Genomic DNA, 26815 nt, shown 5'->3' with positions numbered 1-26815 from the left:
GAAATTTGCAAGCAAATGGATGGAACTGGAAATGATCATTCTGAGTGAGGTAACCCGGGCCCAGAAAGACATGTGTGGTATATACTCTCTTATAAGTGGATAGTAGCCACATGGCACAGGATAACTATACTACAATACACAGACCTAAAGAAGTTAAATAACAAGAAGCAGCCTAGGGAGAATGCTTAATTATCATTCAGAAAGACAAATAGAATAGACCCTGGAAGCAGTGAAGAGAAGGAACAGGAAGGAGCCTACCATAAAGGTCCTCTGAAAGACTCCATCCAGCAGGAGATTCAAGCAGATGCTGAGACTCACAGCCAAACTTGGGGTGGAGCACAGGCAGTCTTATTGAAGAGTTGGGGATTAAAGGGACCTGGACGGGTCAGGAAGTCCACAAGCAGACCAATGGAGCCAAAAGTCTGGGCAGAGGAAGGGGGGCATTGCAGAGGTTGATGCACCAACCAAGAACCATGCTTAGTGATCACCTAAACCCTCTGCTCAGGTGTAGTAGATGGGCATCACAGTCTCCCTGTGGGTCTCATAATATGGGGAGTACAGTCTGACTCTGACATGACTCTGGTGACCATTTGTTGATCACTTCCTCCTGGTAGGGCGGCCTTGCTAAGCCATAGAGGAAGAGGATACAGGCAATCCAGATGAGACCTGATAGGCTGAGGTCAGATATTAAGGGAGGATGCCTCCCCTTTCTGAGGACTAGGGGAGGTGGAACCAGGAGATCATGAGGGAAGGGGCTACAATCAGGATGTAAAGTGAACAAATTAAAAAACAATAATTCAGAGCTGGAGAGATGGCTCAGAGGTTAAGAGCACTGGCTGCTCTTCCAGAGGGCCTGAGTTCAGTTCCCAGCAACCACATGGTGGCTCATAACCATCTATAATGAGATTTGGTTCCCTCTTCTGGTGGACAGGCGCACATGCAGGCAGGACGTTGTATACATAATACATAATCTTAAAAAAAAATACAGTAAAAAGAGAGAAAGAAAGAAAGAAAGAAAGAAAGAAAGAAAGAAAGAAAGAAAGAAAGAAAAGACCATCTCCCAATCAGCAAAAGTTTCAGCAAAGAAAATCTCATGAAGTCAGCAACCGGTTTACTCTTTGTAACTCATCTCTGTATCCCCTTTCCATTTCTAAAGTCTCAAATGCCCATTAACCTGTACTGGTGGATCTAAAAGATAATAAAAATAAGTTACATTCCTGGCTGGATTTCAGAGAACTTTTAGGCAGAATCCTATTTACTCGTTGATAGAATTTACAAAAACCCAAGTGACATCAACATGGGAATCTCTGCATTCTGGTTGTGAATTCAAGTGTTACGCAGAGTGGAGGGAAGGAAGAAGATTGCAACAGCAGAATGTAAGTGATAAAACAATGATGACCCTCCATGGAGCATGGAACATGATGAGACATTACTGAGATGATCTACTTTTTACTTTTACTAAGTATCTCTTGGCACAGAGGAAGAATAGTACTCGCTTATTTAGTAGTTGACAGACCTTGAAAGAAATGATCACTTTTTTCCATGCACCTACAGATTACCTAAAAACTCTTCATTATAATCATGTTTCAGTATCCATTTCTATTGGGCTATTTTACTCTCTATTGCAAACAAAATGTATTTGGCAACATACTTTGTTGTTGTTGTTTTTGTTGTTGTTGTTGTTGTTGTTATGGTTCAAGGATAAAACCCAGGACCTCATTTATACTGAGCAAGCTCAGTACCACTCTCTTCAGAGTGAGAAAAAAATAGGAAGTCATGTAACTTAGTTTCATTTACTGAAAGAAATTGGGAACTCAGTGATCTTTGATTCAACATAATTTTTAAAATTACTTTATTAACATATTTATTCTGAAAACATTTTAGTGTCTAACTTTTGTTTCATTTTTTAAAAGAAAATGCATTTGTTCTATGTGTATGAGTGTTTCTGCTACATGTATGTGTGGGAACTACCTGTCTCTTATGCCCATGGAGGTCAGAAGGAGGCACCAGATTTCCTAGAATTGTAGTTACAAATGGTTGTGATCCACCATGTGGGTTCTAGGAGTTGACCCCAGGTCTTTGGAAGATACTAGACCATCACCCCAAACTACACATTTTTATTTTATACATGTAGTGAGAGATAAATGATATAGAGGTGTAACATTTTGAACTTTGGAAGATCACATAGGTTCTGACTACTTTGACATTTCTAAATTATTAGTGATCTTACAACTTTGGTTATGGTAAATGGCAAATTATTTTTATGGAAAAGAAAGGAAGTCTGGAGGATCTGGAGATGTGGCTAAACAGCAGCGTATTTCACTTGTGGAGTCTGAGTTCAATTCCTACCTGACCAATGCTTGTGACTCCAGCCTAGGGTATCTATTACTATTGCTGGTGTTTCCTCTAATCTGCCATAGGGCATTCTATCCTGTTTTGCTTTTTAATGCTTGCATGAAGACTGCTACTATAAGCATTCTTGTACAACTACAATATAAGAATGATGTAATAAAATTATACTATAAAACAACATGAATACATGGTGCTTAGACATATACAGTGCTGTTATGAGCCATAAAATGGGAACTCAGGGCCAATGTGTGTTTTGTTAATTAATGTAGTTTACTTTATGTCAGTAAAGATAAGCATTAAACTAATTAAATTTAATTAAAGGCAGTAATTTGTCTGCAATCCCAATATTCAGGAACACAAAGCAGAGAGACCATGAATTCAAGACCAACTCTAGATCCACAGTGGTTTATAGGCCAGCCTGGTTTATACAATAAGACTTATCCAAAAGCAAAGAAAAATAAAAGCAACTATTTTAAGATGTTCTTCATATAGACATTCAGTTCCATCTGGACCACTTTGATTCTGAAGAAATCTGTGGCTTGAGATGTGTAAAAATGTTATAGGTTAGGGAGCCTGCAGATACAGATGGAACTCCTTCATGTGTAGACATTATTTACCAGATAGTCATTTGTACTTAGGAGTTGATCAGCATGCATTGTCAATAATTTGTCTCCAATTGGTAGTTTCTCCTTAAACTTTTACTATTTTCCTACCTATGAAGGCTAAGCTACAGCTTTGGCCCAAGATTAGCTTTAAAGGTAGAGGAGGACAGTAGACCATGAACACTCTCTTTTTCTAATAACCCAATTTTTAATTAACTCTGTGTCATTTGTTTGAATCACTAATTTGCCCCTTTCCCACTTTCTTTCAGGAACTTCAGTCAGGAAGTCATTTTTACTTTGTATAGTAAGCTCCTTGGATAATTTTCAGTATTTTGATATTACACTTCTTATCAACACTATCATATTTCTTCCAGTGTCCTTTCATGTTTCAGTGTCTCCATCCCCCTAAACTCTTTCTTCATTACAGGTACGCCATTAAGAATTCTACCATGTTTCTCTTACTCTGCTTTCATTTCCACCAATATTTTATTTTTTTCTCTAGCTTCCATCCTTTTTCTCTAATATTTCTTCTTGAACATTTTTCTTGTTTTTTTCCCACTGTGTAATCTCACTATTGTCTTGCCCTTCCTTAATTCTCTAAATAGTCTTCCTCCAGGCCTTTCCTCCTTTTTCCTCTGTTTCATACCCAGCTGTGATGTCTCTGTGTGAAACCTGAGGTTACTCAGTAAATTCGTGAAAACCAGGGAGGTGTTCTAAACACTTTCCATGCTGTATTACCTATGAAAATTTTCCTAAGATAAACATCCCATATTTTTTCCTCCTCATAGCACTGTACCTTTATCAATTCTTGTACTCTCAAAACACAGCATTTTTTTCTTTCTATAAAACTCATTCAAACTGACAGGAATATTTTATACATGCCAATCTTCATACCTCATTGTTCTGTGAATCAAAAAATCCAACCAATCTTCATGGGTTTCAGCTTCATAAAGATGAATGTTCATAAGAAGGATTAAATGTATAGAGATGTATGCTTATATTGAGTAGAAACAGAATGTTGCTGGATCACAGAGCAAACTAGTTAAAGCTATAAGAAGTATTTTATCAATTTAGAGAGCAGTATGGTTCTGCCAGAAGCAGTCTGCATTGTTCAAGATGAGCAGGCAGGTTTTTGTTTGTTGAACATTTTCCCTTTGATGATAATGAATTAACCGCTCATCCACCCATTCTTTCTTCTGACAGACAGGCCATGAGGGCAATGCCATGAAAGAAAAACAGCCTTTCTTTCAATGAATCACTAACAGGGTCAGATTAGGTCCATTTTTCTATTTTATTCTTTCTACTCTGGGGCAGTTTTCTCTGTCAGTGATGTTAATTGTCCTTCATCCTTCAGTAACTCAGGTTCTTTCCAATAAGAGTCTGTTTGACCCTAAAGGCCACAATAATACTTCTTTATTAGCCATTTTCCCCTCTGTATGTTTCTTGGAATGGAGAAAATATGTTCTTGAGCTCATGGTAATCTCTCCTAAAGGAACTCATGAGAAATAATATGTGTGATCCAATTTGCTGCCTCAGTATCTGTGAGCATAGGAATAAGAAAAAAAAAAAGGAAATTATGAGTTAAAATTAGCAAGGCTAATGTCAAGGGTGAAAGGTTTTTCATGTTTGGTGTTTAGGGGAATGTGACAGGTACCTTACTAAGTCAACTCAGTTGCTCTTTTTGGAGCTGAGCATCTGTCTGTAGTTCTGAGTTCTGCTTTTGAAGTGCGTCAGCGCTAAGAACTGCATGTGGATACATTTGAATACAGTCAAGCATCTCATTCACTCTCTGACAACATAATAATCCTCTACATGGGCTGATTTCCACAGATGTAACTGGTATGGATGGAGTCAACAGAAAAATTTTTTAACATAAAAGAAAATATTTAGTTTAAATGTCAGGGAATGCTTTGAACTCACTGTCTTTCTTATACTCAGGTTCAAGACACTGTTTGTGGCTGGGGAAAGATGTGATGTGGAGACCCTAGAATGGTCCAAAAAGGTCTTCAGAGTCCCTGTTCTAGACCACTGGTGGCAAACAGGTAGGTGTTTTCTAAACTCATAAAAATGGATGAAATCCCCTAGAACTCTGTGTGGACTGGAGGAGGTTCTTAATTATGCCATTAATTATCCACTCTTCTATTTTTAGTAGAAATAACACTGTAATGTCATATTGTTAATAGTGTCTTCGTTGGTCACATAAACACGACTACTCTCTTAACCATAGATGTGCACCACGTAGATGTACACCACTAAAGACATCCTTATCATCTTGGCTTTGTTTCTTTTATGCAGCAAGTTGCTATATCTCAGCTCATTCTTCCTCAGGTGATCCACATTCCACTGCTTTTGAGTTTTGACTACAGAGGGAGCATCTGCCCTGATTTGACTTACTCTTACCTCCCACCGCTGTTCTTGGTGCACTCGAATTAACTCTGCCCCTGCTCTTGTAGTATCTGTTAAAGCGCTGTTTCTGTCATAGGGAACTCTGTTGTCCTGTGCTCATGAAAGCCTAACTTCTCTTGTATAGCTTTCACATTATATACATTATTTTTTCTTCAAAAGAACAATACTATATGGATATCATTCATCTACAAGTTTTGTCACTATATATTTCCTCACAATAAGTGGTGCTTGGGAACCTAATTTTAGATTAGGTAGATAAAATATAAGCTCTGGAAAAAGATAACTGGAAAAATAAAATTCGTCCTTTCTTTCTTTCTTTCTTTCTTTCTTTCTCTCTCTTTCTTTCTCTCTCTCTCTCTCTCTCTCTCTCTCTCTCTCTCTTTCTCTCTCTTTCTTTCTTTTTGGCATGGATGTGAGAATGAGTCTGTGATCTCGAATTCAATTTTCTATTCATATTTTTTATTGGCCTATCTAAAAATAGTTGTGAGCTTTGGAGTAGGCTACTAGACTTCACATGTTAGTTCCATTTAGTCCAGCAAATTAGACAAAACCATAAATATATAATATAATGTAAAGCCAATGCCTTTAGTATCTTATATTTCATACTGACTAGAATATCAAATTTGTATAAAATATTGAGGTTTATGGTGAAAATTAGTAGTGCTCTGTTACAGGATATTTGATTCTATTGTGAACCCCAAAATTATGGACTGAAAACAAACAAACACCTGTTTCTTGTTCTGATGTGGCACAGTCATAACACACACCTTTAACCCAAGAGAGCTTTCTGTTTACTATAAACAAGTACTTGTGGTGTGTCACAGCCCTAGCACAAACCTTTAATCCAAGAGCATTCTGTAAACAGGATTAAATAAAGTTAGCCCTTGGTAAAGAGGCAGAACAAGAAATCAGCTGACCAAACAGAAAGGAGGGACATTGAGTTGAGGATATTTAAGACAGTGGGGAGAAAGATGTGATGTGAGCTGAGTAGGAAGGCTTTTAGCCTTTTCCTTCTGGGACTTTCACTGAGCAGAAAGGCTACCTGGGCATTCTCTCTGCCTCTCTGAGGTGGTAGGCTTCCACTCCAGCATCTGGCTCATGAGTCTTTATTGGTAAAAACTGAATGATTGGGATTTTCTATTTATAACAACTGTGTTCCTCTTAACACTAATTTAAACCTGGATATGAACATGTCTAATCACTGCCACCCTAACTTAACCTTGGCTACATATTCCCAGGGTTGCTGTATACATAGCTTAGCAATTTGTAAATGACATTATGTTAAAATGTTGGCACCTTTTATAGAAAAGCAAATAGAAGACTAAAGCTAAAGTTGATAGTTTAGATTTATTTATTTTATACATTTTTTTGTTGTCTCCTTGGATATTGTTTTTTGAAAAACCATGTGTTCTATACATTTTTGTAATATGTAATTTAAAATAATGGATTGGAGCAGACGACCCATTCCCTGTATACAGAAAACTATGGGTTCCTGTTTTCTGTGGGTTCATTTACTAAAGGAAAATTTGTTTAACTGTGTGCAGAATTTTAAGTAATTAAGAACTCAAAAGACAGGACTTTACTTGAAGAGACAATAATGCAATATTAAAGTACATTAAAAAGCAGAAAAGTAATTATGATGTGTACTAAAAAGACTATTTACAGTATTGAAGTGTTCTCTATTAATCTATAAATGTTGTTTCTTGGACACCACTGGAAGATAAAAAGAACTTGTAAAAACGTTTCCCTTGATTGGAATTAACATAGATTTATGTAGTTATTGCTTTCAGGAAAAAAAAAACTCAACAAAGACTATAAAACATAGATATTTCTGAAAGCATTAACTACATAATCTATGTTCATTATTATATATAAGTTATCTATAAGAAGTAATATCACTTAACTTTTTAATATGTTGTCTTTTTTATTAAGGCAAGGTATAGGCATAGTCATATTTAAGAATCCAAGCTTTTAGGAAAGAACACTTGAAGTTGGGAAAATTCTTCATGTTTTCAAGGCAAGAACTGAATGCAAGTAATAAAAAAAAAAGTTTGTTTTCCCAAAATTGAATTGAATGCTACATGACTCAGGTTTTATCTGATAATTAGATGGATACATGTAACCTTCAATGCTTACTTCCTTGGCCAAGGTTACCTGATTTGGCCAGGCAGAAATTAAACCAGCCTTGGCTTGGAATGGTCACAGCAAGAATGAGGCTGTGACAATTCTATTGAGAGCAATATCAGATATTTTATATCCTTATCAAAACCAGATAAAGTAGTGATTGCCAGGATCAATAGAGTTGTTGTTGCTAGGATACAATGATGTTTGCAAGCTATACAGCGTACACAAGATTAATGTCAAAGTCCAAGTGTCCTGTCATGCTTCCATGCTTCCCTGACTTCTCATTCAATATAGAGAGAAACACCAAGCGACCTGAACACTTCACTGCCTGAAAGAGTGCCTCAGTTTCCCAGGAACTGGAAGGCACATTGTGCCCCAGGAGCCATAGACTCTAACCTGAAATGCATAAGATGCATGCCTTCCAAGTTGGCTAGGCCAGGCCAATTCTATTGATTATTGCAGATACGTAGTTAGACTCTTTATTTATTGCAGAGAAAGTTATTTTTTTCACTTTCAAAATTGTGTATTGCAGTAAAATGTAAAGCAACACCGAATTTCATCATTTGTCAGCACTTATTATTTTTAATATCATTTTATTTTTAGTTATGTGAATATGTATGTGGCGGGGGTGGACACGTGTATGTGCAGGTACTAAACAGTTCAGATGATGGAGTCAGATTCCTCAAGGCCTCCAGTTAGTTACAGTGGGTTATGAACTACACTGGATGGATGATGGGGACTCAAGTCTGGTCCTCTGGAATAAAGGCAAGAGCCATCTCTCTAGCACTTACAGTTCTCTTTTTAAGGTGGTATTAAAGAAATACTAAATCCATAGTAGCAAAAGACAAATGAATGGGTGATTATTAATTCACTGAGAAAGAAAAAGTTCCTGATATTTCTAGCACACTGGTAAATATCCTTATGTTTCCCTCATCAAATAGATGTTTGTTGTCTTACTGAGAAACATGCTAGACAATACCCCATGATGTTCCTAAGAAGGTTAAGCTTTAACAAAAGAGTGAATTTCTTTATTGTAAATCTCAAAATTTTCTACAAGGCTTGCATTGTTATATACTTAGACATTAATATTTTATAACAAATACATCAGTGTGTCTATCATATAAATATGTGTCTGAAAATGTCATAGGTTTTACTTGCTCTTGGATTATATTAATATAGGCATGTAAGTGAGCTATTTAGAAATTATGGTGTGTAATTTGAAAGGAGTAAGCCTTATGTTAATTTACTTAAAAACCTATGAATAAAATTTATTGTGCCATGTGATTTTAGCTGTAGTCAATCTACTTATATAACTGTTTTTTAGTGATTTGCTGTTATTTATTTATGTATGTGTGTTTGTGGAATTTATGCAGTGTGTGTGCGTTTGTGGTGTGTGTGTTTGTGTGTGTGTGTGTGTGTGTGTGTGTGTGTGTGTGTGCGCGCGCGCGCGCAATGGCCAAAAGATGGCTTCCAATCCCTTGGGACTGGAGTTGCAGGTGGTTGTAAGAACATTGACTGGGGTGCTAGGAACTGATCTCTGGTTCTCCAGAAGAACAGAGAGCATTTTCAATAATGGAGACATCTCTCCATTCGTGTCATATTATTTTTTTGTCATTCAAGGATAATTTTTGTTAACATGAACAAAACTGTAGTGATGAATATTCTCTTTTGACCTGTTAATAATATTGTTGTTGGATGTTTGGTGAATATCTACAATTTCAAATTGAAAGCTAGTCTCTGAAATATCTGAAAATAGATATGGTCCCCCACCCCAATGATATTTCAATGAAGACTTTTACCTACTCATAGCCACTGAAGCATTAAGCTCCTGCTTTTGGTTATAATAATGTGATCATTTAATATTATCATGAAGAAAACCAGTTTTTCTAAGTCTAGAAAGGTTATACCAAATTCACTCATTAGTCTCAATAGAAACTGAATTGCCATTCACTTAAATGTTTTATCTTCACAGTAACTTATCTGTAAGACAATTGAAAACAGCTGGATTGTTGACAGAATTTTTCCCTTTCAATATAGAAATACGGAGTCAGATGGTACAATCAGAATTTTGAAAGAATAATTAAAAGAATAGATAGATAAATGTTCTACTAAAATATGGCATTCATATACAATGAAGCAGTCTTAAGCTTATTATCCTCAATTGCATAGTCTCCAGGTAAAATACTGTATTGTTATCGGTAGGTTTTCGGACAAAAAGAAGCTTCCCCAGAAATCAGACAGGAGCATAATTTTCACAATAAAGGACTCTTAATGTAATAAATGGTGTTCTTGGCAAGAATTGCATTTTCTGATTCAAGATGACTTAAGGAAGTTCTTAAGAATAAATGGCCTAACAAAATTTCCCTTACACTTCAGATAACTCTTCTAACCAGAGTAGGCTCTGTCCATTTGTAAGCCTTACTTTTCTCTCTATTCCCCCTTCAAGCTTTTTTTTTTCTACTTGTTACAAAATATTATATTGCTTTAAAAATAATTACACCAAGACATCTTAGGGTCTTATTTTGAGTTTGTTTTTCCTTTTTTCTTTTGTTTTAGTTGTAGTCATGTTAAAAACAATGGCCAATGGGCTGGAGAGATGGCTCAGTGATTAGGAGGACTTTCTGATTTTGCAGAGGACACAAATTCAATATTTAGCACCCTTGTGGTTCCTCACAACCACCTGTAACTCAGGTTCCAGTGCATCTGGTGCAAAACATTCACACATAAAATAAAATTTTTAAGATTTTTATTTATTTATTCTCTTCTCATCTATTACACTGTCATTCTTCTTCTCCTCCCTGGACGTCCTCCCTTACTCCCCCTCTTGCCCAGACTCACTCCTCCTCCCTTCTCCATTTCTCTTCAGAAAAAAAAATCAGGCCTCCCAAGAATATCAGCCAAACATAGCATCATAAATTACAATAAGACTAGGCATGCACCCTTATATGAAGGCTGGACACAGCAACTCATTAGGAGGATGAAGGGTCCCCGAAGCAGGTAAATGAGTCAGAGACACCCCATGCTTACTGTTAAGAGGCCCACAAGAACATCAAGCTAAACAACCATAACGTATACACAGAGGACCTAGCTCAGACCCATACAGGCTCCCTGATTGTCAGTTCAGTCACTGTGAGCCCCTTGAACCCTGGTTAGTTGATTCTAATAATCATGTTCTTGTGATGTTTTTGATGCTTCTGGCTCCCACAATCCCATTCTTCTAATAAATCTTAAAAAAAAAAAAAAACCAAAAACAAACAAACAAACAAAAAAAACAATCACCATAGATGTGTAACATCCAAATTCTTTAATACATTTGCAAAGGAGTATGTTAGTGAAGGGCTTAGGTAGGAATTTGTGAGTCTTTCTAATTGCTTGGCTAGCATTTGTGCTGTTCCCATCAGGGGTCACAAACACTTTAACTGTTCTGATGTCTAGGGACTTATGAAGTAACTGAAATGAGCTAATCGCCTCCTTGGGCTTTCCTAGCTGAATTATTATTTATTTATTTTGTCTTTTTCATATCAACAGAAGAATAAAACTCTTCCTAGTATTTGAAATGTCCTAAGAAATAATTTCATTAAGAAAGTGATAGTCACCTAATACACAGTGGTGGTAGCAAATTATCGATTTCACTCTAGGTGCCTTGAGCCATCTTTGTTGAGTTCTCATATCTTTAGTAATTAGAGTTTTCTCACTCAATTTGACTGAACTGCAATAGTTTTAATTGCAGTTCTAAAGCAACTATAGTCTTTATGGAGCCTAAATATTCCCCCTTTAAGAAAGAATTTGATTATTCTGGATTTAATTAAACTAGAGGTTAAGATGCTCCAGCACATGCATCAAAACCATTACTCTAAATGGTGCCTATACACTGATAGCACATTTTTTAAAGGACATCAAAAGTAATTGAAATGGCAGATACATTTTTTTTTCGCCCAGTCCAGAACTGTGGTGGTTTGAATGAAAATGGCCCCTAAGGCTCATATCTTTGACTGTTTGGTTCCCAGGTGAAGGCAAAGTTTGGGAAGGATTAGGATGTGTGGCCTTGTTGGAGTCTGTCACTTTGACTTTGAGGTCTCAGAAGATTTGCATCATTTCCACTGTGCCCCCTATCTGCCTTGCTTCCTGCTCACAGTTTGGAGATATGAAGTCACAGATGTTCCTGGCACTGTCTCATTCCGCCATCATGGACTCTAAACCTAACCTAATTCTCCCGAGTTGTGCTATTCATTGTTCTGTCACGGTTGTAGAACAGTAACTAAGACAAGTAGAAAAGACTTCAGACAACAGACAGTGACAGCACGATTGCGGCAGCATGTATGCTAACCACTATTTGGCTGGTCTTTCCAAATCACCCCCTTACCCCTAAGAAAATGGATAGAAGACTCATTAGATCAGGACTCTTTTTGAATTTGAAGAAATCAATGCAGCTTGGCTGGTGCCATAGCTTGAGCGGGACCCCTGGGCCCAAATCTGCCTATCATAATGTTCCTCTTGTAGGTTTCTAGGATCCTCTGGATCCTTCAACTTTGCCATTCTCTCATGCTTCTAAGGACAATACAGGCCATAAACTTCAAACCCCTACCCAGATCTAGCCAATAGACAGAACATTCTCCACAGTTGAGTGGAGAGTCGGGTATGACTTTCACATGAACTCTGGAGCCCCATTTTTTACCACATCCGCTGGATGGGGAGACCTGGTGGCACTCAGAGGAAGGACAGCAGGTTACCAAGAAGAGACTTGATACCCTATGAGCATATACAGGGGGAGGAAGTCCCCCTCAGTCACAGTCATAGGGGAGAGGAGTAAGGGGAAAATGGCAGGGAGGGAGGATTGGGATGATACAAGGGAGGGGATAACCATTCAGATGTAATATGAATAAATTAATAAAATAAAATTAAAAAAAGAAACCAATGCATTTTTACTCATAAGAAATGAACAAGCAGAAAATAATAATTAATTTCAGTTTAAAAAAAAAACAAATGTGCTAAACAAAGACTCTTTGTGGGAAATGTTACTGGCACACACTTGTACTTTATATAAAGTTGCTGTTTTCTCTGGATTAATATTTTCCTTTCTTACCCTTGAATTCTCATACATTGTATATGCATGTGCACAAGTTGGCCTACCTATTGGAGGGACTTTAGCCTGCTAGCCTTTCACCTTAAATTTAGTCTACCAGAAGAAATTTTTTTCATTCATGGAATTCAGCTCTGAAAGCGTTACAACTCGTCTTATTGCCCATATGCCTCCACTTTACCACTTGGCTGACTGCATGGCTCTCTTCCAGTTAAAACATGCCTGTCAATGTATGTAGCTTGTGTCCCTGAGAAGCATTGTAACTTTTACTGCACAGTACCATCTCAGAGTTAAAAGCATACGAGGCTCTATTGAGCTACCCAGCAATGAGTAAAGTGTCTTTCTGGTGACTTTACATGAAAGACTTTCTCTACAAATCTTTCCCCTGGATAGAGAATGTCAATTGGCAGTTGTATTTTTCTGCCTGCAGATCTGAGAGTAAAATGTAACTGTAGATAATGAACGGCTGCTTCCTAAATTTGTCTTGTTAACTCTTTGCAACTTCCTGTATCTGGGTTTTGCCTTATTCTTATTATTATATCAAATTTATGCTATGGTGAAACTTTCTTTAGAGTATATGCATGTAAATGCAAGAACAGTATAGGAGAAGGTATGTTCACACTGTGGACCTGAAAGGCAGAAAAATTCAACCTATATTGCCATTGACCAGGAGCTAGATTATCAGGAAGATTCTTTATAGTAATCTCAAATAACAGTGTACAAAAAAAGCCTTGAGAAAATATGAATGAATTTCTAATGGCTGATTGAAATTTGTCTTTCACAGTTACATGCTCAAAATAGATTCATCTCACTTTTTCTTTATGAACGTGATATTTTAGGTATCATAGCATAGTGCATTGTGCTTGGGAAAGCAGTTATACAGAAAAGCTGTCACCTAACCAATGTGCAGCTAGAGAGACTGTGACTGTATCCATCTGGAGGGAGAGAGACAGAATCTTGATGTCATCACTGTTGCCTGGTAACTAGATATTTTTCTTATTTAGAGCAGTCTTCATTAGTTCAGAGTAGGTGATTTTTACTGATAACTTGAAACACAGGAGCTTAGAGGTAAGCTATGTGAATTCTGGTTAAGGAAAGGATAATCTTTGGTCAAATGTAAGACATACTTGATAAGACTCATTCATAATAGCCAGAACATGGAAACAGCCTAAGTGTCCCTCAGTAGAAGAGTGGATAAAGAAACTGTGGTACATATACACTATGGAATACTACTCAGCTATTAAAAACAAGGAATTCCCGAAATTTGTGGATAAATGGATTGAGCTAGAAATGATCATAATGAGTGAGTTAACCCAGAAGCAGAAAGAATCAAATGGTATATACTCACTTATATCTGTATACTAGCCCAAGGGACATGTCCCACGAAAGCCTTCACTTACCAGGAAACTGGGACAGAGGGGAGGGCATCCTATTGGGACTCTAAATGAGAGACGCATGGGAGAATAGCAAAATAAAAGGATCCAGAGGGTCCTAGAAATCTACAAGTTGAACAATATGATAGGCAGATTTGGGCCCAGGGGTCCCGCTCAAACTAAGGCGCCAGCCAAGGACAATACAGGAGGTAAATTTTAAACCCCTTCCCAGATCTAGCCAATGGTCAGAATATTCTCCACAGTTGAGTGGAGAGTGTGATATGACTTTCTCACGTACTCTGGTGCCTCACATTTGACCATGTCCCCTGGAGGGGGAGACCTGGTGGCACTCAGAGGAAGGACAGCTGGTAGCCAAGAAGAGACTTGATACCCTCTGAGCATATACAGGGGGAGGTAATCCCACACAGGAACAGTCGTAGGGGAGGGGAATAATGGGAAAATGGGAGGGAGGGAAGAATGGGAGGATACAAGGGATGGGATAAACATTGAGATATAACAAGAATAAATTAATAAAAAAATTAAAAAAAAAGAAAGACTCTTGTTTTGAAAGTGAATATTTACAAATTGTCAATCCACCGAAAAATGAAGTCCCAAAACATGCATTAGTTAATGAATTAGACATTTTCATCTATGTAATATTTAGTAAAGAGGAATCATGTTTTTAAAAGTATAATTCCAGGAATTATTTTGAGATGCATAATTATTAAAATCTTTGTTCCATTATTATATTAGTGCTAGTGTATTGGAAAGAGACAGAACATTAGGAAACTGATCAATAGTGTTTCTGGCTTTGTGTTTGAAATATCATGTACTCTAATTCTTGAGCCTTTGGCAAAGATCCATTATAATAAGCTTAGCCTACAACGATTAATATTATGTCGTGTTCATAGAGATCTTCATAAAAACAAAGGTTTCTAAATCTTTCCCTGATGTAGAAATTTGTTTTCTCCTGTGTCACACAACCCTTTGTTTTAACCCAATGCAATCAGGCCAGGTACTTTTTACTATCAATCTTAGCTGAAAGAACAGCAGGTGACAATGTTCTTTGCAAAAGCAAGGTGCTTAGTAAAAGGTAATGCTGACTCCTGGTAGCAGTGTTTAAATCCTTTTTCAGCCACATACTCTACAGGGACATACAAATAATTGATCTGTTCCGCTGTTTCCTCCCATCATTGTGCTTCCTCGAAAGCTTTTAAGAAAACTTGTGTAAAAACTTAACAATTCCATGTTTATTATTATAATGCAATAAATATTATTGTCCTTTTCTTTGTATGCTATGAATAACTTTTCGTAACTGTAAGGGTCACCTTTACCATTCTGCCCAGGAGGTGCTCCAGATGTAAGAACTCAGAATGCAAGATCTCTGTCTGTTAGTCCACACACAGTGTGTCTTACTTATATTTTCTGGATTTTTCTGAATAACCTTATATGCATGAAAAGGCCCCCTTTAGCACCCTGGCCTGCAGATAGTTCGACATCGTGAGAATTTAGAATGTAAAGTGGCACTTAGTCATACAGGATTTATTTCTGTAAAGTAATTACAATTTTTTTTTAATTTTTTTTATTAATTTATTCTTGTTACATCTCAATGGTTATCCCATCCCTTGTATCCTCCCATTCTTCCCTCCCTCCCATTTTCCCATATTCCCCTCCCCTATGACTGTTCCTGAGGGGGATTACCTCCCCCTGAATATGCTCATAGTGTATCAAGTCTCTTCTTGGTAACCTGCTGCCCTACCTCTGAGTGCCACCAGGTCTCCCCCTCCAGGGGACATTACAATTTTAACCTGCACTCCCATGGTTCTCTGAAGCCTGAGACGCTTCCTTCCTGTGCTTTATCTCTTGGCTCCATTGAGTCAGCATTTCTTATTTAATTGAACTGCTGATTATATATGGAATTCTTCACCGACTCAAGCACTGTTTGCTGAGAAGACCAGTCTCATGGCACCATTGAATGCTCTGCGTCTAATAGGAAAGTTAGATTGCCTTGACTTAAGTATTGTAAACCATCATTCTACCATCTCTTGAACATGGAGAGTAAATTGATTTTCTCTCACCACTGCAAAGCTCACTGTTTCTGCTTTCTCTTTGCTACTACCATTCATGTTATTTATAGCTCACTGTATAGATTCAGAAGTGGAGAGAATGATTTCTTTACAAATTGCCTCTTGTGCTCTCCATGATGCTATGATTAATATGGCTCAGTAGTAGCCAGCCTGCTGAACTGGTTTATCCCCAGAACCCCAGCTTTGAGCATGGAGTACAAAATTCTCAATCCAGTTTTCCTAATACAGTCTCTCCCTCCAGAGCCACTGTAGGGGTAGAGTAAAAGATTTTTAGAAGCCACAGAAACCTACCAGCCAGACACTCTGATACACTTTCTATCTGCTTCTACACTTCCTCTCTCTCCTCTATCCTGGAAGCTGGGAGGTGAGGCTTTCTCTAGTAGAAAGCAGCTTTGTATTGGGGTAGCTCCAACTGCCGTGTTTTCATCAGGACTGTGCTGATGGGCGGGTAGACACCATTGAACATGATGGTGTAGCAGAAGGATGGTTGTTGCATCTCAAGTTATTCATAGTTATGAAGATAGAAAGCTTAAATGTCTATTCATTAAACCTCACTCCTACCCAAGCCTCCTTATTACCCTGACAGTCCTTAGCACTGCCTTCTTCTAGATCATATCCTATGCCTGTCACTAGCAGAATCCTTTTACTAGTCTCTCCAAATTAATAGTTTTCTCAAAAAGTTGCCTTCAAATTTTGTGGTCATAGTATCAACTGTGATTATTCTGGCAGAATACTTAGGGGCAACAAACTGAACACTTTCTTAACCTATGGAGGCTGATTGTAAGCCTATGGGCTTGATGGATCGCATAGTATGTACATAGCTTTCTGGTTTTGTAGCTGTTTTAGATCAATGAACAGCAACTTCAGAATGCTTTGATAAAACATTAATGAATTTGGCTTGAGATGTAGGCTCTCAGGAAAACAAGCTAAAATACCAAATAAAATGCATATTGAAAAACAATAACTTTAGATGTATCCAGAAGAAATATCTCTTCTAGTTTTTCATTATTATGATTATTACTATTATTATGATTATGATTAACATTATTATTAATTCAGATTACATCTTGATTACATCCCCTCACTTGTATCTTTCCTGTTCCTACCTCCCTTGCCTTTTTATCCTATTCCCCCCCTATAGACCTCTGACAGAAGGGTACCTCCTCCTCCACCATATGAGCACAGCCTATAAGGTCTCATCCTGATAGCCTACTTCCCCAATCTCTGAGTGCCATAAGACCTCCCCACCAAGGAGAAGTGATCAAATCAGGGGTATCAGAGTTCATGTCACAGGCAGTCCCCGCTCTCCTCACAACTGTGGAGAATGAGCTGTCCATTGGCTAGATCTGAACAGGGTTTTCTTGGTTTACTGCATGCATTGTTCTTGGTTGGTGCAGTAGTTTGTTCAGGCCCTCCTGGGTCCAGATTCCCAGCCTGGATACTCTCCTTATTTTTTAATTTGTGTTGTGATACCCTCAAAACTACATAATTGTCCATTTTTTTCACTTCCTATGACATCACTAATACCTGAACTCTCTTTTCATTTTATTTGAAGAAATATACCATATGAATTACTGTGAATGTATCTGTTAGTTTTAAAACTATACATGTACCAAATACTGCTGTTTTCACTTCTTAATAATGCTTTTGGGATCGCTCTGGTTTTTAATGTCATGTAAGAACATCTGTAAACTCTGTCAAACATCAAGAGTGACTTGATTGCTTGTTGCCTTACTTTAGCACTGACCATAATGGTAAGCATCTTAAATACTAGAATGAAACTCGGGTTAAATCTATTTCTAATGAAATGAAATTATGAGGCACACTAATCGGGGTTCATTGCAAAAGTAATAAAGAAACATAACTCAAAGCCGAGGCGCTAACTGATAAGCCATACTTTTTTTTCCAGAGACCGGATCCCCCATAACAGCATCGTGTATTGGATTAGGTAACTCCAAAACACCTCCACCAGGGCAAGCAGGAAAATGCGTTCCAGGATACAATGGTAAGTTACAACACTGGCTATTTAAAACACACACTGTTAATGAGTCTGGTATTTCCTTGTATCTAGTGTATAAAAATATTTGCTTTTAAGAATCTCATTCATTATAAATGAATGCCTCAGTTTCTGCTCTCACAGAAACTCTAATGGCTTATTTTTAAATAACCAAAACAATCAAGAAAATGTCACTTGAAGAGTCTCGTAGAAATGTGGGTTATATATTATGACTTGTGAAATGCCCAGTGCTTACTTACATCTTTTTGTGTTTTGATGATGCACATTCCATCTAGAGATGTTATAAGTATTTAGAGATGAATAGCTTGAAGTACATAGAGACTGCACATCATTACTATAGTAACACAGCCCTTTGACGTTGTCAAGAACATAAATCACTGTGGTTTGTTTTGTTTCCTTCTTCATTAACAAAAATCTATAGCCTCTTCCATAACGCTTTTGAATAATGTTGATAAAGGTTTTGATACCTGTTGGCTAAACTTCAATGCAGAGTAAAGGATTTTAAACAAATATTTCTTTTTATGGATTGATATGACAAAAATATATCCTGAGAATAATTGATCTTATATTTTTAATAGTAGCCATTCAAGCCAAATAATTTCTACAGGACTCCTCTCCTTAGTTGCAAAATTTTTTTAACTTTTTCAACATTTAAATTCCTATTATAATTGTGTGAACTTTCCTGGGCTGTTAGGTTGTAATGTTACACAACAAAGCAGATACATGGGCCCCACCAGACAAAATATGGAATGAAGTCTCAGCTGTTAGTGCTGTAAGCATTTCAGAGAAGTTAGAGAGACCAAATTAATATAGACTTAGACATTCACTGTACCAAAAAGGAAAATGAGGTATAAAGATTATATAATTTACATAAGGTCATACACTTTTGTCTAATAGACTTATGGAGAAAAGGCAGTTTTTAGGGAAAGTCATTTTAATGTTATGTACTTGCTATGTTTATGTCAACTTGACAGAGGCTAGAAAGAGAAGAGAAGAGTGGACCTCAGTTGAGATGATGACTCCAGGAATCTGGCAGTAAGGCGTTTTCTTAGTTAGTGATGGATGGGGAGGGCTCAGCCCATTGTGAGTGGTTCCCCCCTGGGCTGGTGGTTTGATAAGAAAGTAGGTTGAGCAAGCCTTGGAGAGCAAGCTAGTAAACAGCACAGCTTCATTCTTGCCCTGTCTGAGTTCCTGCCCTCACTGCTTTTGATGATGAACTGTTATATGAAACTGTGAGCAAAACAAATCCTTTCCTTCCCAAGGTGCTTCCTTTTATTAACATTTATTAAACATTTAAAATTTTTTACATATATATATATATACACACACAATAAACTACTTATAGCAAGAAGAACCATGACACAATCAGGAATTACATAAATGTTATAGTCTTAGTGTTTTGGCTATTTGTATTTGACAAACTTGGAGAAAACATCTTTCATTTCCTGGGGAGTCTAAAATTCTGAATATAAATTCATATCTATCATATCTCATCATTATCAATTTAAAATATCTATCTAGAACTCAAAACATCTTAACCCCCAAGTTGCTTTTTGGTCATGTTGTTTCATCACATCAACAGTAACCCTACTTAAGATGTGTTCCTTATCAGGGCTTACCACTTGGTATCCGATAACCAATTGATAAGCTCTTCTCAGGAGAGGACTATTTCTCCTACCCTCAGCTTGCTCAGTTAGCTATAGTTCCTTATTTAGTGTTGGAACCTTCTGGGCTTCCCACATCCATGTTAGCATGTCTATTGCCGTTGCCCTTGTTCACCTCATGTTTAGACAGCCATCTCGGGGTTTTTGTTGTAGGCAGATGTCTGTTTTATAGTTATAGGAAGTCTGTGACTTCTCCTGCCATGAGAAAAGTGAGGCCATATCCAGAGACTCCCTCATCTGACCCATTGTCACCCTCACTCACTCTTTGATCAAAAACTCACTTTGTGTTGAGATGCTTTTAGGGATTGCCAATTGTGGGCGATGTTAAACACTTTCTCCCTTAGTATGTCTGTTCCATTTTTTCAAAAATACAAGTTGTAAAAAAGAGTTAAGCGTTGATGCCTCATGGAACTTTAATACAGAAACTCCTCATTGTTGAAAACTACTGGATTCCAGAGGACAGATTAAACTACTGTAGTTGAGGAACCAGGAACTTTGTGATTGATGTACTTTTGGTTTGTTTTATGGTTATACAGAACTTAGAAAGTATAATATAATACACAGAATTATAGTAAAAAATAGAAAGCTAGTTTAAGGAAGGAAAGGAGTGAAAAAATCCAGGTGGTATTTTATTTACTCATAGGTCCATTGAATACCTCACACGAAATTGCCTTTTTATATAGTTTTTCTATATACCACTATAATTAGAAGAAATCACTCCTATTTTATTAATAGAAAGTCAGAGGAGATAAAACAGCATGTCCTGGGGCATGTAGTAAGTGGGATGTTGTCCTGGGATTTGATGAAACAAAGATGAATTTGTACTGGTCTTTACCTATGATGAACTCACAGTGAAACACAGATATATTTACTAACTGTTCTTATAGTATTTTCCAATAGTGTCCTCCAGGAATACAAAGAGAGAAGTGATTAATTTAATCTTGGGTTTATGACTTCCCAGAGTTGCTAAGGAATGACCTAAGCAAATAGAGCAGCATAAAGCCTCTACAGAATCTAGATGATTGCAGTTCATTTTTATGTGTGATCTACTATGGAGTGGACATCAGATTTTTCTATCAAACACTTTCCATATTTTATCAAGACATCACAGAAAACATTGGACTAATATACTGGGAAACATTAAATTAACCTAGTTTACATCTCACAAATGGATATGCTTGCATTGCTTTCATTGTATGTATATTTGGCTGTACTCTCAAACTGCATCCTTTATGAAAAGATAAACAGTTGATATTTTTACTTCACTAATGACATATAAACGGACATGACCATAAAAATCAGATTATGGAGCTATGCAAAATATATCTTTATTTTTGGGAGATTCCAAGGAAATTTATACTCTTGTTACATGTCAAAGGCATGCACCTTTTATACTCTAATAAACTATATTTTGGCTAGAAGCCTTCAGGTTGAGTTAGGAAAACACAAGAATATATTTAAAGTTTCAGGGTTAGTATTTGTGTTTACAATTGTGTTCATGCATGTGTTCATGTTTTTCTTTATAGTTATGATCTTGGATGACAACATGCAAAAACTGAAGGCTCGAAGCTTAGGAAATATTGTGGTAAAGTAAGGAAAAAATTAAATTAACAAAATCCTTTAAAAACATTCATTCAGAAGCAAATTGATTGATTGCATCAGTATTACAAGTGACAAAAGATGTGTTTTTGTTTGTGAATTATTCCAGCTCAATTGTAATGAAAATGGAAACCCAATAACATATAACATATTCTGATAAAAATTTTAAATGGCACTTCTTGTTCTTTTAAAGTAACTCTTTCCTTTTTAGACAAATCATGTATACATAACAAAAGTACCTTGTATATAATAAAAATAATAAAACAAAACCAATGGTCAGCCCTGGACACATACATAGGAGTAATATTAAACAGCCAGAGCAGGTTATATTTAAGGATATATACATAAATATTTATACATGTACATATATGCATAAATATAAAGCACATATATGTGCAATAACAATGATAGAAGAGGACATAAATTTGAAAAAGAGCAAGGAAGGTTATATGTCAGTTAAATAATGATGCACTATTCCTATCATTTCTTCAATATTTGTTCATACCTATAAAGAAAATGTTACTGTAAAAGAGTTCAGTATTCTATCATGACAGTAGCTTATAAGTGTCATGTTTTATTCTATCAAGTAGATGTCCACTATTTTACTTGTGTCATTAAGTTTGTGAAAATACACTCTATGATGCTCTCAAATTACCTAAGCATACATATTTTTTAAACATGTTGCATCATTAAATACTTTGTGATTCAATATGGTGGTCCATTTTTGACAGCCAGTTTATATTGTTGACTCAGTGTTTTATGGGCTACAGTTTTCTCTTAATCCTGTCTTAAAAGAAGTTTTATTTTTGCTCTGACTTTAAAATTTTTTTATCTCTATTATAAACTCAGGTGGGTTGGCTTTTTGTATTTTATGATTATACATAATGTTGTTGTATATCTCTTTGGTTTTATCTTTTTCCTTTTTAATCATCTGTATTCTATTGAATAGTTAACTGAATGTAAATTTATTGAATCAAACAGTAATACGTTATTAAATTCATGACAACAGTAAATACCACAGTTTCTTGAAACTGTTTTTCATCACTGCCCCTTTAACTAACAAAAATGAAGAAAGTTGAAAGAAAATGGTTCAATTTACATTAATTATAAAACACTGTGGAGTTATGATAGTAGACCCTGAAGTGGAGTTGATTAAGTTTGTAGCTACGTAATATCTGACATTTCGATAATTGGACAGGTTTCTGCATGGTTCTGAGCAACATAATTTTCATGTCTTTACTGATATGTCTAAAGCGGCAAGCATCAGTAAAATGAATTTTTATGAGTAAAAATTTTCACATGTCAGAACTAAAAGAAAATTTGTCTTACATTTATTTCTTCTCAATGAATTCTATTACTTGCATTTTCAGATTGTATAAGGTCCCTTTCCTTTAATAAAATATATTAAATGCTTAGATTTACTTGTAATACAGTTATATAAAAATATTTCTTTGGTGTGATTATGCTATGCTCCATGAAATATAATATATTTACATAAAATTTAAAAAAAAGATTAACCTTGTTCTTTTAAAACAAATTCTTTCTTGTTAGACTAGATAAGAGTACACTTATTCTCATATTCTTATTAGTAACTATGTAAAGCTTATGTTGTCTTTTTCGGAGTAGTACATTCAAAAAGATGGAAATTTTTTTATTATTGAATGTTGGTTTTGTTTTTTCTATTTTATGTATTTATTCTTTTTTATTAATTTATTCAGATTACAACTCAACTGTTATCCTATCACTTGTATCCTCCCTCCCTCCCTCCTGCTTTCACCCTATTCCACTCCCCTAGGTCTATGACTGAGGGGGGCCTCCTCCCCCACTGTATGCTCATAGGCTATCAAGTCTCATCTTGGTAGCCTGCTTATTCTTTCTTTGAGTGCCATCAGGCCTCCCCACCAAGGTGAGGGAGTCAAATATGGGGCATCAGATTTAATGTCAGAGTCAGTCCCTGCTCTCCACATAACTGTGGAGAATGTCCTGTCCATTGGGTAGATCAGAGTAGGGGTTTGATGTTTACTACTTGGTTAGTGCAATAGTTTGAACAGCCCCTTTAAATCATATTAAACTGTAAAAACAAAACTACCTTATGACCCAGCTATTTCATTCGTGAGCACATAAGCATAGAACTCTATACACTATCCTAGAGATAGTCTTATACTCATGATTATTAATGCTCTATCGCTATAGCAAAGAACTATAGTCAGCCTAGTTGTCCATCAATAGTTGAACAAATAATGGAAGTTATGCATAATTTCCCACACATAAATACTTTAAACTATTAAAAAGCAATCATATTTCTTTAAATAGGACTCCATATCTCCATAGATCTAGTTATAATATGACCTGTTATGGAAAATAGGGAGAGAGCAGTTCTTACTGGAGAAAACATAAGCCCATTTGTGGGTGGATGCTAATGTGATTTATAGAAGCACATGTTTGGAGTTTTACTTATTTATTTATTTATTTGTAACTTTAAAAATCTCTCAAGAGCAGCATACACTTTTATGTAATGTAACTTTAAATGAGTCATCTCTGTCAAACATGTTTTTCGTGATCTCAGAGATGAGATTTGAGACTCCCATGGTTTTAAGCCATGTTTATGTCCCCTCATTCTAATTATGGGTGGCTTTTCCCTACATAAATTCAGAAGTGCTAAAATACAGCGGCATCACACATAAACTATAGCTTTCCCTTATGCCTACTATGCCTAATAGTGTTATTTAGGTCCTTGAAGATAACACAGTTTTTGCTAAAAAGGCATTCCATGCTCGGACTGCTATCAGTAAGGAATGGTATTTTCTCTGTGTGTCCACAGAGATTTTAATATAGATTCTGAGTTTTAGATTTCATTATAAATTATAGAGATGTAATGTGTCAATACATTTGATTCTCCCTGCTGGTTAATGGTGAAATTATATATTTGAAATAATTATAATAGAGGTATAAGAAGAATGAGGACAAGGATAGCGCTTTTCTCTCATTAACAAGACAGTTTTGGAGGGTTTTTGTTAGTAATTTATTTTTTGTCCAAGAAGAAAGAATACCTTATTCTAGACTCACATTTCACTAGGTATACCAATCAACATATCAACTGGAAATATTTAGTGTACTGCATTGCCTGCTTAACTTGTATATGTAGGGTATTTTCTTTCATTATCGAAACACTATTACATGGAAAAGTCAAACAAAAAAACAAGCCCAAACCTTGTGATCATCTTAGGCCTTCCACTTGCTGTATACAAATTATAGCAGTTGTAGAAGTCATTTCTATTTAGGTGACCTCATCAGAAAGCATTCTGATGATGCTCAAACTACTGCGGGCCCCAGGACTAACTAAGCGGGATTCCTGTGTCTTTACTGTTTAATGTCATTTACTTTCATTTACAGAATTTGCATTTCTCTTAGAAGAGGAAATTTCATGTCCATGTGGCTGTTAGAAAGTTCTTTGATTTTGAAGCATACTGCAGCCAGTTAATTTAGTGCGACAGTTATGGTGTGCGAGTTGCTATGAATACAAAATGCTAATGAATGTTAGAAGGTGCTCCTGTAATTGCATCCAGAATTCCAATCTGCAGAAATAAAGCTGTGAGTTGGTAATTTCCCAACAACAGAGAGCAATGCATTTAGGAAAGATTTTAACTGCAATTGCCTTCCTTCAAAACACCAGGCTCACGCTTATTAAAGCCATTGGTCTCTGACTCTTCCTCCCTCAGGGCGCACACTTTTCTGACCAGGTCCATTGCTGACTAGAAGTATAGCCTGTCCGCTACCTGATGAGTTCTCCTGACCTTGTCCTGGGGCAAGGATGGCAAGGAAATGTGTGGTATTGTCCAAATAGCTTTTACTTCATGTCTGCCAATTTCTCGTTCTGTAGTGCAGATATTGAACTCCCAACCTTTAATGATGTTTGTTCACATAGTGACAGTTTCCCAGGAGCTATTAATTTACTGTGCTCCTCTGGGGAAAGCACCAGGATCTCTTCCTTTAGCAGGGTGGGGTATCCTTTGATTGAAAAACAGGTATGCCACGGGGTTATAATCCTTCTCTCTCCTAAATCTTAGATCCAGGTTTTAGCCTGATCCTTTATTGGTCTTGTAATAACACTGTGAGGAAGATATAGATCTTCCTCAATTTTAGCATGTAAAGAACAGTAGCATCAATAGTTTCACAGTTAGGACCCACTTAATCTTTTGTTCATACAGAGAGAAAGAAATGTTTTAGGTCCTCTCTTTTGGGAATAAAAAGAAAACTTCATATTCAAATCTCAAGAAAACCCCTTACTCTGGACCCTGCAGGTACCAAGAAGGCAAAGGCCATGTTTCATTCTAGAATGTTTCAGGAAACTGGAATTAGGTCTGCATTTCTGAAGCCTGGGGTTTCTGAATAGAACATGGAATGATGCTTATATTTCAAGAAGAATGAGTGTCAGAGAACTTTGTCTTCGAGATGACTCAGGTCATTGCTACCATCTTCTGCAGGCGACATTCTTGCCTTACTTGCTAATGAGTCACACAGAGAACCCTCTGGTCTCTTCTCACACAGGAATGATTTCTGTCTTAATTTTTTTGCCCCATTCAATATGGTCTCTTTGGAAAGCGTATTACCTAAACTGAACTACTAATTTACAACCAGAGAAATGAAAAGGAATCTAATTTCACTCTGCTTGCAAGAGTTAAGGAAAGTATCCCAGGGTAGTAGCATTTGAAGGATGAGACTAGACGTTAACAAGCTCATTTGGGTAGTTTCACATCTTTCATTTTTTTTCCAGCTCAGCATACTGTGTTCAATTTGTATTATATCAGAGAAAGACTCCACTGAACCCTTACTACAGAGGGAAGACTTTCCCTTTTCGCTAGATGGTGCTTAAGATAGCAATAAGGTCAAAAGTGTTTGCTTGGGGTACTGCCAAAAAAGTTGTCTCTGTCTTGTCTGCACATAACTTCTATCTGGATCTCTCTCTTTCTCTCTCTCGTCTCTCTCTCTCTCTCTCTCTCTCTCTCTCTCTCTCTCTCTCTCTCTCTCTCTCGCTCTCTCGTGCTCTCTCTCCCTCCTTTTCTATCATCTATCCTCTATTTATCTATCTATCTACCTATCTATCTATCTATCTATCTATCTATTTCAATGTTTGTATATATCACAAATATTTTCAACTCTAAAACTTTTTTTTGCTATTCTCTTTTGTTATAATGTGTCTAACCTCACAGTTCTCTGTTTAAACACCCTTTTTAATATTCAGAGAAAATCATTGGAATTTAATGAGATACCCAATCCAGTTAGTGAGGAGCAGAGAACATTCCCCTCATTTATCATAAAAGTATGTTGGGTTTGTGACCTATTAAGCTGTTTTATTGAGGTACTTGCAATTTCTAGCAATGAATACATGATTTAACACAAACATGAATTTGTGAAAGAATGTATCAATGGAAAGATTGCTCTAGTGTTTTTTCACTCTTCACACCCTTTATCATCTCTACACAAACTGCTTTGTGCATTAAGTCATGAACC

At 36.5% G+C, this 26815-nt stretch overlaps 1 protein-coding gene across 1 annotated transcript in view; it reads left to right on the top strand.

Moving 5' to 3' along the window:
* Acss3 (acyl-CoA synthetase short chain family member 3) overlaps positions 1-26815 on the top strand; it is a 158378-nt gene that overhangs the window by 114891 nt on the left and 16672 nt on the right. The window contains exons 9-11 of the mRNA XM_051172695.1: positions 4893-4996; positions 17934-18029; positions 21232-21295. Coding sequence (XP_051028652.1) covers positions 4893-4996; positions 17934-18029; positions 21232-21295 — 264 coding nt within the window. The remainder of the gene's footprint in view (positions 1-4892; positions 4997-17933; positions 18030-21231; positions 21296-26815) is intronic.

This window comes from Acomys russatus, chromosome 31, assembly GCF_903995435.1.
Source record: "Acomys russatus chromosome 31, mAcoRus1.1, whole genome shotgun sequence".
NCBI classification, from domain to species: Eukaryota; Metazoa; Chordata; class Mammalia; order Rodentia; family Muridae; genus Acomys; species Acomys russatus.
Note: the sequence above shows the minus strand (reverse complement) of the source record. Positions and strands in the feature narration are given on the sequence as shown.